The 12,797-nt window shown below is 41.4% G+C and overlaps 1 protein-coding gene across 1 annotated transcript in view; it reads right to left on the reverse strand.

Moving 5' to 3' along the window:
- LOC121003518 (zinc finger protein 850-like) overlaps positions 1–12,797 on the reverse strand; it is a 732,238-nt gene that overhangs the window by 215,495 nt on the left and 503,946 nt on the right. The window contains exon 10 of the mRNA XM_040435420.1: positions 4,796–5,514. Coding sequence (XP_040291354.1) covers positions 4,796–5,514 — 719 coding nt within the window. The remainder of the gene's footprint in view (positions 1–4,795; positions 5,515–12,797) is intronic.

The raw sequence follows: 12,797 nt of genomic DNA on the forward strand, positions 1-12,797 counted from the left end.
TGTGCAGTTACTCAATAAAGTTAATTTTTGTTTCACCTACACCGAGTCTTGACCAGTGACTGGGGAAACTGGGAGCTACAGATCAGTGGTTTGCAATATCTCCAGAGTAAGGAAGAATGCAGAGGCGGACATACTCTTCCGGAGTACTGGAGGTCCGTCACAGTACATACCTTATGGGAATAAAAGGTTAAGGAACAAGAAAAAAACAATGTTGATTAATAGAAATGTAAAGAAAGCAATAATTGACAAAAAGAAAGCATTTAAATCACTAAAACAGGAGGGTAGCGAGGAAGCATTAAAAAACTACAAGGACAAATTTTTATCTGTAAAAGACAAATAAAAGCAGCCAAACTAGAGACAGAGAGATTCATTGCCAAAGAGTAAAACTAACACAAAATTTTTCTTCAATTATATAAATGGTAAAAAGTAGAAATCTGAACGTGTCGGCCCTTTACAGAGTAATGAGGGGGGAGTTGCAGAGAGCGATGAGGAGAAAGCAAAGCTATTAAATATTTTCTTCAGATCAAATGCAGAATGTAAAAGTAAATTCCCCATTAAAAGTGCCCTGTCTGACCCATGAAGAAGTACAGCTGCGTCTTAAAAAGATTAAAATAGACAAATTGCTGGGACCAGATGGCATACACCATCGTATCCTAAGAGAATTAAGTAATGTCATAGCCAGACCCTTATTTCTGATATTTAAGGACTCTATACTGACAGGGGGTGTTCCACGGGATTGGCACAAAGCAAATGTGGTGCCAATATTCAAACAGGCCGGCAAGTTTTACATCTGTCATGGGTAAACTGTTTGAAGGTTTTCTAAGAGATGCTATCTTGGAGTACCTCAATGAAAATAAGCAAATAACGCCATATCAGCATGGCTTCATGAGGATCGGTCATGTCAAACTAATTTAATCAGTTATGATGAGGCAAGTTCTATACTTGACCGCGGCGAATCAATGGATGTCGTATATCTTGACTTCTCCAAAGCATTTGACACTGTACCGCATAATAGGTTTGTATATAAAATGAGAATGTTTGGACTGGGAGAAAGTGTCTGTATGTGGGTAAGTAACTGGCCCAGTGATAGAAAACAGAGGGTGGTTATTAATGGTACACACTCAGATTGGGTCACTGTCACTAGTGGAGTACCATACGGGTCAGTTTTGGGCCCCATTCTCTTCAATATAGTTATTAATGATCTTTTAGAAGGCTTGCACAGTAAAATATCAATGGTTGCAGATGAGACTAAACTGTGTAAAGTAATTGACATGGAAGAGGACAGTATACTGCTACAGAGGGATCTGGATAGATGGGAGGCTAGGGTAGATATGTGGCAGATGAGGTTTAACTGACAAATGTAAGGTTATGCACATGGGAAGGAATAATGCAAGTCACCAGTACATACTAAATGGTAAAACACTGGGTAACACTGACATGAAAAAGGACCTAGGAATTTTTGTGAACAGCAAATTAAGCTGTAGAAACCAATGTCAGGCAGCTGCTGCCAAGGGCAATTAGATAATGGGTTGCATGAAAAGGGGCATAGATGCCCATGATGAGAACATAGTCCTGCCACTTTACAAGCCACTAGTCTGACCACACATGGAGTACTGTGTACAGTTCCGGGCTCCTGTGAACAAGGCAGACATAGAGCTGAAGAGGGTTCAGAGGAGGGCAACTAAAGTAATACCTGGAATGGGTGGACTACAGTACCGTAAAAGATTATCAAAATGAGGGTTATTACAACCCTTCAGAGACCTAGAGACATGGGGGGGATAGGTCTGACCAACCCCCAACTCTATAACAGAGCCATTCACTTATCCAGTGCGCTGGATTGGTTTTGCAAACCGTTACACAAATCTTGGGTCGAAATAGAATCGTCGACCTTCCAATTCTCATTTAGGACACTTTTGATTGGAGATACAGGTCACTCCACTCTCCTCTCTAGATCCAACCCTGTCTACACTTAAAGTATGGAACTGGTTTCAGAATTCTAGTTGGGGCTTTCCACTCGCATCTCCTCTGATTCAAGTGAGAGATTTAATAGATTTAGCCCCAGTAGAAATGAAACAAAGTCTCCCACAGTCGCTTAAAATGTCCCAAATCCCCATCCTGACATTCTTCAATGAAGAGGGTGGTCTGGTAAATAGAAAAGAAATTGCCAATTTGCTTTCCCTTTCTGAGGCTTTCCCTTCCCTAACTTCCTTCCTTCCTATACAGCCAAACATATCCCTCTCCAGGCCCTTTTCAGACCCATCACATGGTTTAAGGGATTGATCTGCAGCCAGTCTGCTAAAAAAAAAAAATTATCTCACAAATATACAAAAAACTCAATATACCTATCATGATGCCAAAACCTGCTTTTATAGGTTTATGGGAGAGGGATTTGAAAACCTCCTTCTCGTCACAAGACCTAACCAAGCTTTTCATTTCCCCACACAAATCATCACGGTGTGTACTCATACAGGAAAATGGATACAAAATACTTAGAATGTGGTACAAAACGCCTGATGTTACATCCAAATATGATTCCTCAAATCTGGATAGATGCTGGAGGTGTGGGAAGGAAAGGGGTGCCTTTTTCCACATCTGGTGGTCATGCCCCCCAATATTACTTTGGTGGGAAGAACTATTTAAAGGGTTTCTACCACCAGAAATACTGTTATGTAGCTGACTGACATGAGCGATGCTATGTGGGCGTAAAATCAGCACCTAGAGGCTCCGTCTACTCACCCTTTATCCCGCCCAGGTCCCCTGTTCTGCCCGCCCCGCTCCTCTTGATTGATGTCACGGTTCGCAGCATCGGCTGACGAAATACCTCGCCTGAGCCGTTCACTTCTGTAGGCACATCGCTAATGTCAGTCAGCTACATAACAGTATTTCTGGTGGTAGAAACCCTTTAAAAAGTACAATAAAATATGCAAAACCTCTATTCCTTCCACCTTCAGATTTAGCTTCCAATATTCCTCCCCTATTCCACATCCTTCTTATGGCTGCCCGCCTTCTCATCCCACGTTTCTGGCTGACAGCTGAACTTCTCACACAAGATCTATGGAAGGGGAAGGTCGATGCTATATACAGTACATACCAAAAGTTTGGACACACCTTCTCATTCAAAGAGTTTTCTTTATTTTCATGACTATGAAAATTGTAGATTCACACTGAAGGCATCAAAACTATGAATTAACACATGTGGAATTATATACATAACAAACGAGTGTGAAACAACTGAAAATATGTCATATTCTAGGTTCTTCAAAGTAGCCACCTTTTGCTTTGATTACTGCTTTGCACACTCTTGGCATTCTCTTGATGAGCATCAAGAGAATGCCAAGAGTGTGCAAAGCAGTAATCAAAGCAAAAGGTGGCTACTTTGAAGAACCTAGAATATGACATATTTTCAGTTGTTTCACACTTGTTTGTTATGTATATAATTCCACATGTGTTAATTCATAGTTTTGATGCCTTCATAGTCATGAAAATAAAGAAAACTCTTTGAATGAGAAGGTGTGTCCAAACTTTTGGTCTGTACTGTATATAGATTTGAAGAGTTAGCTGCAGCTGAGTCACGCAATTTACATGTTTTCAGAGGCAGATGAAAGAGTTGGCTAATCCATAGAAATATCAATTTTAATGATACATTCCCAGTTGGATAGGCAATGTACTATAATATATTATATATATACTCCTGGTTACCGAGGCGTAACCATTAGATATTATATGCTTAAGAGTAATATAAATGAACATTCACCTGTCATTCCCATCTTGATGTGTAACTACATACCTAAATCACTGTATGTACCCATTTTTTGTACAAGTTTTTATTGTTTATTCTGTACGATTCATTTACCTTTATAAATGTCTGCACATTTTTAATTTTAAATAAAGTTTAAAAAAATAAAAATAAATTAGGGTTATTCATGAATAGACGACTGAGGGGAGATCTAATAACTATGTATAAATCTATCAAGGGTCAGTACAGAGATCTCTCCCATTATCTATTTATCCCCAGGACTGTGACTGTGACGAGGGGACATCCACTGCGTCTGGAGGAAAGAAGGTTTGTACACAAACATAAAAGAGGATTCTTTACGGTAAGAGCGGTGAGACTATGGAACTCTCTGCCTGAGGAGGTGGTGATGGCGAGTTTACTAAAAGAGTTCAAGAGGGGCCTGGAAGTATTTCTGGAATGTAATAATTTTACAGGCTATAGCTACTAGAGTGGGGGTCGTTGATTCAGGGGAGTTATTCTAAATGCCTGATTGGAGTCAGGAACACATTTTTTCCCCCTAAAGTAGAGAAAATTGGCTTCTACCTCACATGTTTTTTTTGCATTCCTCTGGATCAACTTACAGGATAACAGGATGAACTGGATGGATAGATGTCTTTATTCAGCCTTATAAACTATGTTACATCCTATCTGTCATTCCACTTGACTACAAATAACTGTCCATTTACAAGTGTGAATGACGCCCTTTTTCCACATGTCTGGACACAAGCTCTTCTGGGAATCCAGCTCTATTTTTTGGACTTTCACATATAGGACACTGTATTTGCAGTTTAACAGGAATGGAGGGTTTCCAAACCGATCACAGGCAGGGTGGGAAACCGTTTTTTTTTTTATTTTCTCTCACCAAACATTTGTGTTTAGAGGAGATATATATAAATAAATAAAAACTTAGTTTCACTTTTAACTGGATCTGTCCTTTGATTACCAATATTCATTCAATACAGGAGACTATGTTTGTTTGGGGAGCTCTCACAGCGGTCCTAATCATCGCCCCAAAATGGCTTCTCCCCAGTGTGAATTCGCTGATGTTTAACAAGAACTGATTTCATCTTAAAACATTTCCCACATTCTGAACATGAAAATGGCTTCTCTCCTGTGTGATTTCTCTGATGTGTATCAAGATTAGATTTACGGTTAAAACATTTCCCACATTCTGAACATGAAAATGGCTTCTCCCCTGTGTGAATTTTCTGATGTGCAACAAGAGGCGATTTCATCTTAAAACATTTCCCACATTCTGAACATGAAAATGGCTTCTCTCCTGTGTGAACTCTCTGATGTCTAACAATATCTGATTTATTGTAAAAATATTTCCCACATTCTGAACATGAAAATGGCTTCTCCCCAGTGTGAATTCTCTGATGTATAACAAGATTTGATTTACGGTTAAAACATTTCCCACATTCTGAACATGAAAATGGCTTCTCTCCTGTGTGAACTCTCTGATGTCTAACAATATCAGATTTATTGTGAAAACATTTCCCACATTCTGAACATGAAAATGGCTTCACCCCTGTGTGAACTCTCTGATGTCTAACAATATCTGATTTATTGTGAAAACATTTCCCACATTCTGAACATGAAAATGGCTTCTCCCCTGTGTGAATTTTCTGATGTGTATCAAGATCTGATTTACTTTTTAAACATTTCCCACATTCTGAACATGAAAATGGCTTCTCTCCTGTGTGCAGTCTCTGATGCAAAACAAGACCTGATTTACGGTTAAAACATTTCCCACATTCTGAACATGAAAATCGCTTCTCTCCTGTGTGATTTCTCTGATGTCTAACAAGAGCTGATTTATGCTTAAAAAAATTCCCACATTCTGAACTTGAAAATGGCTTCCCTCTTACGTGAGCTGTTTGATGTTTAACACCTCTTCTGTGACTTTTATTCTGTGTTACAGTCTGTGATGTATCAGAAGATTGGACCTGTTTAAAAGAATCAAATGATACATTGTTGCTGTGATTGGATGAGGGTATATCTTGTATATCGGCATGTTCTAATGTATCTTGTGTGATACAACAATCTTCTACTTTAAAATCTGAAGATACCAGATGTTTCTCCAAGTTCCTGGTACAGTCATCTGCCAAGAATAAAATACATTTTATTATTGATGAATAACATTAAAATTGTATTGAAATTTTACAACTTTTCCAATAAAAAAAAAATCCACAGAAATTTCAAGGCATGGCACAAAATTAAAGTATCAATTGACTAAAACATTTAAAAGATATATAAATAAAACATTTCCTAGCGCTGGACAAGAGGCGACAAATCCCCTCTTAGTGCCCCACACAATAGTTATCTCCCCTCAGTGTCCCTTTCACTGTGGAATTCCCCCTTAGTGCCCTCTTCACAGTACTGATGCTCCCTAAGTGCCCCCACTCAGTAGAATGTTCCCTTGATGTGTCCACACAGCAGTTATGCCCCCTAAGTGCCCCCACACAGTAGTTATTCCCCCTTTGTGCGTTTCCTGCAGTAGTGCTGTCCCTTAGTGTCCTCTTTACATCAGTGAAGCTCCTGTACTGTGTATGAAGTTGAAAAAGTAATACCGAGCACATTGTGCTCTTCCCAGCAGCAGGCAAATATCTGGTGTTCAGTGGTAAGACTTTTTTGTATGACCTCTTAAGGCTACAATCACATGTGAAAAAAACAAACTCTAAAAAACAGACACTCAGTTTTTCATGGCCATTTTTCAACCATTTTTTGCATCCCTTGCTTGGTCATCCGGACGTTTTGCACTAATTTTTAATTATTTGATGATGATTTAGATGATTTTTATTTGCTTTATTTATTTAATTACCAACCCCTGCAGTATACATAATGTCCCCCATAGTGGCCCCAGTTAGTAATAATGTTTCCCAGGGTGGCCCCCATCAATAATAATGTTAATAATGTGCAGGGTTTTGTTTTTATGGGGAAAAAAATAAAAATTACTCCTCTCATCCACTTGCACGCGTAGAGAAAAGTCGCTCTTCATTTGCTGCTAAAGGACCTACACTCTCAGTGAGATGTCACCATTCGCTCCTAAGCAATAATGCTGGGAGAGCATGGTGATGTCATCACGTTGGTAGCACAGGTCATTCAGCACCAAGAGAGACTGCCTTGTGTGGGATAAGGCAATTTATTTTTATTTTAACCCCTAAAAGGCAATTTTTCACTAGAGTACCCATTTTAAACGGCCATTACATGGATGCACTCCCGTCTAAATGGCCATTAAAAATAGTCCAATTGATTGGAATGGGGTCCATCTAGCAGTGAAAACGGCCACAAATAGGACCTATTTTTCACAACCACTATTCACTCGCTGTCACAGGCCCTCATGTGACAGATGTCAGGAGATCAGGAAGACTGGCTGATCGTGGAGGAATATAACTGCCTCTTTGATTACTCCTGAGTCTGTGTTGATTTTGTTAATGACCACATCCCTTGCTTCAGGTGTAGCTTGTGGTCATTACTTCTACCCTATATATATTGACCCCACCCTTCAGACTATGCGGTCGATTGCTTTATTTGGTTGTTGAAAAAGCTGGTGTGTGGTCCTCTCTGAGTTCCTGTTCATCCATCTACTACAGAAGTTAGTGTGTCACTTGTTTGTGTTTTGTCTTCCCACCCTTTGTTGGTTGTTACTAGGCCGCTTGTTCCTTCATCTGGGAAGGAACGGGTTATCTCAGCCTTGCCAATATCTTTAGGACTCGTCAGGGCTTCCAGGTTCGAGTGTATGGGCACTTCTACCTTCAAGGGGTGCCCATACGGATAGGAGTCAGGGCCAGGAGTAGGGTTCTCAAGGAGGTGATCCTTTCCTTCCCTAGTGTTGAGGCCTAGTGGCTTTTCCCTTCCCTCCTGGTTTTCGGTGTGGTGTATTACCCTGTAACTTATCCGTGACATTATCTACCGCCATAACTGCCATTTTTTGGTCAGGCCAGTGCAACTATGGATTTTATGTCTGCAATGGTCGAACAGATGCAGGGTCTGTCTATGGAGGTAGCAGACCTCTGCGCAACAGTCTTGCAGATTTAGAGACCACAGGCGGCTGGTTCCAGTGGTGGGTACCAGGCCTGCCCTGAACCTAAGGTTGCTCTCCTGGACAGATTTTTGGGGGGTAGTGACAATTTAATCCGGTTCAGGGAGTCATGCAAATTATACTTTAAGCTGCGCCCATACTCTTCTGGGGATAATTGTTAACGTGTGGGTATGATCATTTCATTGCTGAAAGAGGACGCCCAGTCTTGGGCTTTTTCTCTGCCGACCGGATCACCGTCCCTTCAGTCGGTAGATAAATTTTTTAGAGCCTTGGGTCTTATTTACGATGACCCGTAACGGATCTCTCAGACCGAAACCAAGTTACGTGGTTTATGGCAGGGAGGGCGCTCCTCTATTGCTGTGAAAGCAGCTAAGTCCTATGCTGTACGTCTTGATAGACGCCTGAGGGAGAGATCTAGGGGTCCTCACCCTCAAGACGGTCAAATAAGGGGGTGGCTTCCTTTGACACTCATGCAAAAGAGACACCTGTGGTTGCGCCTTGTGAGGAGCCCATGCAGTTAGGGGGAGCTACTCCTGGGACTGCTGGCAAGAGCTTTGATCATATGAAGGGAGTCTGTTTTTGTTGTGGAAAGAAGGGACATTTTGTGAAAATTTGTCCGTACATTCAGCATCAAGGTGAAATCAAGAGGAAAACGCTTAATCATCAAATAACTATTGGTGGTGTGGGTGGGGATCCAGAAAATTTACTTTTGTCATTTACTGAGAGTACCCAATTTCTCCTGTCTGCCGAAGTAGCCTAGAGTCCAAAACTGTTGAAATACAGCTATTTATCGATAGTGGGGCAGGGGTTAACTTGATTGAAGGACAGTTCGTTTGCATTCATGGGTTGACTACTAGTGCATTAGAGAAAAGTATTTCTGTCTTTGCAATTGATTCTACACCTCTTACCCAAAAGTGTTTGTCGCAGGTGGTGAATGACATCCATTTAAGAGTGGGTGATTTCCATCAGGAATCTATCTCATGTTATGTGTTAGAGGGTCTGCCTGCTCCGATGGTTTTGTGCTTTCAATGGTTAAGCAAACATAACCCTACCTTCGACTAGCAAGCGAGACAGATTCTCGATTGGAGTGAATTTTGCATGGACAACTGCCTTAATACGTCATTCTCTGTGGTCTCCACTAAAACTGTACCCTCATTCATTTCAGAATTTTCTGATGTATTTTTTGAGAGTGGTAACCAGGAATTACCTCCGCACCGGGAGTATGATTGTCCCGTCAATATTATTCCCAGAGCTAAACTGCCCAAATCTCAGTTTTATAATCTTTCGGAACCCGAAAGAAAGGCTATGCGAGAGTGTATAACCGAGAGCTTGGCGAAGGGACATTTCAGACCATCCAAATCCCCAGTGGCTGCTAGGTTTTTCTTTGTAAAAAAAAAAATAAAAAAAGAAAAGAAAAGAAAAGGATGGTACCCTTAGGCCAAGTCTGGAGTTCCGTGAGCTCAACCATATTACCGTCCGTGATCCTTACCACCTTACTTTGATTCAGGATTTGTTTAGTCAAATTGTCGGTGCCAAGGTGTTCTCTAAATTGGATCTGAGGGAACATAATTTGGAGAATAAGTTGTATGTTGAGATGGAAAAGTGTGTTTTTGCTGTTCAGGAAGTGCAATTCCTGGGTTACCTGCTCTCGTCCTCAGGTTTTCGTATGGATCCGGAGAAAGTCTGTGCGGTGTTAGACTGGGATCGACCCGAAAATCTGAAAGCGCTTATGTGGTTTTTGGGAATCACCAACTACTACCGTAAATTAATCTTGAAGTATTTGACTGTAGTTAAACCTTTAACAGACATGACTAAGAAGGGTGCCGATTTCTCTGTTTGGTCTGAAGCGTCATTACAAGCCTTTTCTGCTATGAAGGAATGTTTTGCTTCAGCCCCTATTCTGGTAAAACCGGATGTGTCATAGCCATTCATTGTAGAGGTTGACGCATCTGAGGTAGGGATGGGAGCAGTTTTGTCGCAGGGTTCTTCATCTAGTAAATGGCGCCCATGTGCTTTATTTCTCTAAAAAACTCTTGACTGCTGAAATAAATTATGATGTGGGCAATAGAGAATTGCTGGCCATTAAGTTGGCGGTAGACAGCTTCATTTGGTTGTTGGAAGAGCTGGTGTGTGGTCCTCTCAGAGTTTCTGTACATCCATCTACTACAAAGGTTAGTGTGTCACTTGTTTGTGTTTTGTCTTCCCTCCCTTTGTTGGTTGTTACTAAGCCTCAGGGAGACGCTTGTTCCCTCATCTGGGAAGGAACGGTTCGTCTCAGCCCTGCCAATATCTTTAGAGCTCTTCAGGGTCTCCAGGGCTTCCCGGTTCCAGTTTATGCGCACTTCTACCTTCAAGGGTTAACGTGAGTCAGGGCCAGGAGTAGGGTTCTCTAGGAGGTGATCCTTTTCTACCCTAGCGTTGAGGCCTGGTGGCTTTCCCCTTCCCTTCTGGTTTTCAGTGTGGTGTTTCACCCTGTACCTCATCCGTGACACTCACCTTAACCACTTGCCATCTGGGCCATTTGCCCCCTTCCTGACCAGGCCAAATTTAGCAAAACTGACATATTTCACTTTATGTGGTAATAACTTTGGAACGCCTTTATTTATCCAAGTCATTCAGAGATTGTTTTCTCGTGACACATTGTACTTCATGATAGTCATAAATTTGAGTCAAAATATTTCACCTTTATTTATGAAAAAATCCCAAATTTACCCAAAAATTTGAAAAATTCGCAATTTTCTAAATTTCAATTTCTCTGCTTTTAAAACAGAAAGTGATACCTCATAAAATATTTATTATTTAACATTCCCCATATGTCTACTTTATGTTGGCATCATTTTGGAAATGTCATTTTATTTTTTTAGGACGTTAGAAGGCTTAGAAGTTTAGAAGCAATTCTTCAAATTTTTAAGAAAATTGCCAAAACCCACTTTTTAAGGACCAGTTCAGGTCTGAAGTCCCTTTGTGGGGCCTACATAGTGGATACCCCCATAAATGACCCCATTGTAGAAACTAAACCCCTCAAGGTATTCAAAACCGATTTTACAAACTTTGTTAACCCTTTAGGCGTTCCACAAGAATTAAAGGAAAATGGAGATCAAATTTTTAAATTTTACTTTTTTGGCAGATTTTCCATTTTAATCAATTTTTTTCTTTAACACATCGATGGTTAACAGCCAAACAAAACTCAATATTTATTACCCAGATTCTGCGGTTTACAGAAACACCCCACATGTGGTCATAAACTGCTGTATGGGCACACGGCAGGGCGCAGAAGAAAAGGAACTCCACATGGTTTTTAGATGCCATGTCCCATTTGAAGCCCCCTGATGCACCCTTACAGTAGAAACTCCCAAGAAGTGACACCATTTTGGAAACTAGGGGATAAGGTGCCAGTTTTATTAGTACTATTTTTGGGTACATATGATTTTTTGATCATTCATTATAGGGATCGACCGATTATCGGTTTGGCCGATATTATCGGCCGATATTGAGGATTTTGAACGTTATCGGTATCGGCATCTATTTTGCCGATATACCTGATAACATATGGGGAACACAGAATGCGCTGCTCTCAGCGCGTTCTGTGTTCCCTCCGCAGCACAGGGGAGAAGGAAGCAGTGTCTCCTCCCCCTGTGATGCTGCTGCCGCTGCCTCCAATGACAGGACGGAAGACAAGAGGAGGGGAGGGGCTGTAGCCGCTGCGCCACCAATGAAGATGAGTCTTTCATTAATTCAAATACAGGAGGCGGGAGCTGGCTGCAGAATCACATAGCCGGCTCCCGACCTCTATGAACGGCAGCTGCGGTCCGCGGTAGTTAACCTCTTAGGTGCCGCGGATCGCAGCTACCGCTCATAGAGGTCGGGAGCCGGCTATGTGATTCTGCAGCCAGCTCCCGCCTCCTGTATGTGAAAGAGAGGTATCTTCATTGGTGGCGCAGTGCGCCCCCCCCCCCTCAAGCAGTGCGCCCCCCACCCCAATAGTAAAAACATTGGTGGCGCAGTGCGCCCCCCCGCCTCAAGCCCCCTAGTATTAGTCATTGGTGGCGCAGTGCGCCCCCCACCCCCATCCCAATAGTAAAAACATTGGTGGCGCAGTGCGCCCCCCCCCCCCCAATTCTAATCATTGGTGGCAGTGGCCACAGGATCCCCTCTCCCCTGCTCCTCCGATCGGAGCCCCAGCAGTGTAAGCCTGGGGCTCCGATCGGTTACCATGGCAGCCAGGACGCTATTGAAGCCCTGGCTGCCATAGTCAGCTCCATGCTGCTGTGTGCACAGAGCACAGGGCAGCAGGGAGAGTGCGAGATCCTATTCACTCTGATAGAGATCTATCAGGGTGAATGGGACAAGGGTTCTAGTCCCTAAGGGGGCTAAAAGTTAGTAAAAAAAAAAAACCACAAAAATATTAAGTATAAATGAAAAAGATTTACAAAAAAAATAAAATAATAATACACGTTAACAATAAACATTAATTTTCCGCAGATTTGTGTAGGAAATTATTTTTTTTCCCTCAAAAATAAAAATACCCAGAATATCGGTATAAATTATCGGCTATCGGCCTGAAAGTTGACAAATTATCGGTATCGGCCCTAAAAAATCAATATCGGTCGATCCCTAATTCATTATAACTTTATGGGGCAAGGTGACCAAAAAATTGGTTGTTTTAGCACAGTTTCTATTTATTTATTTTTACAGCGTTCACCTGAGGGGTTCAGTCAAGTGACATTTTTATAGAGCAGATTGTTACGGACGTGGCGATACCCAATATGTATACTTTTTCTTATTTATTAAAGTTTTACACAATAATAGCATTTTTGAAACAAAAAAATTATGTTTTAATGTGTCCATGTTCTGAGAGCTATAGTTTTTTTATTTTTTGAGAGATTTTCTTATGTAGGGGCTCATTTTTTGCGGGATGAGGTGACGGTTTTATTGGTACTATTTTGTGGGACATACGCGTTTTTGATCACTTGGTGT

This window comes from Bufo bufo, chromosome 6, assembly GCF_905171765.1.
Source record: "Bufo bufo chromosome 6, aBufBuf1.1, whole genome shotgun sequence".
NCBI lineage: Eukaryota > Metazoa > Chordata > Amphibia > Anura > Bufonidae > Bufo > Bufo bufo.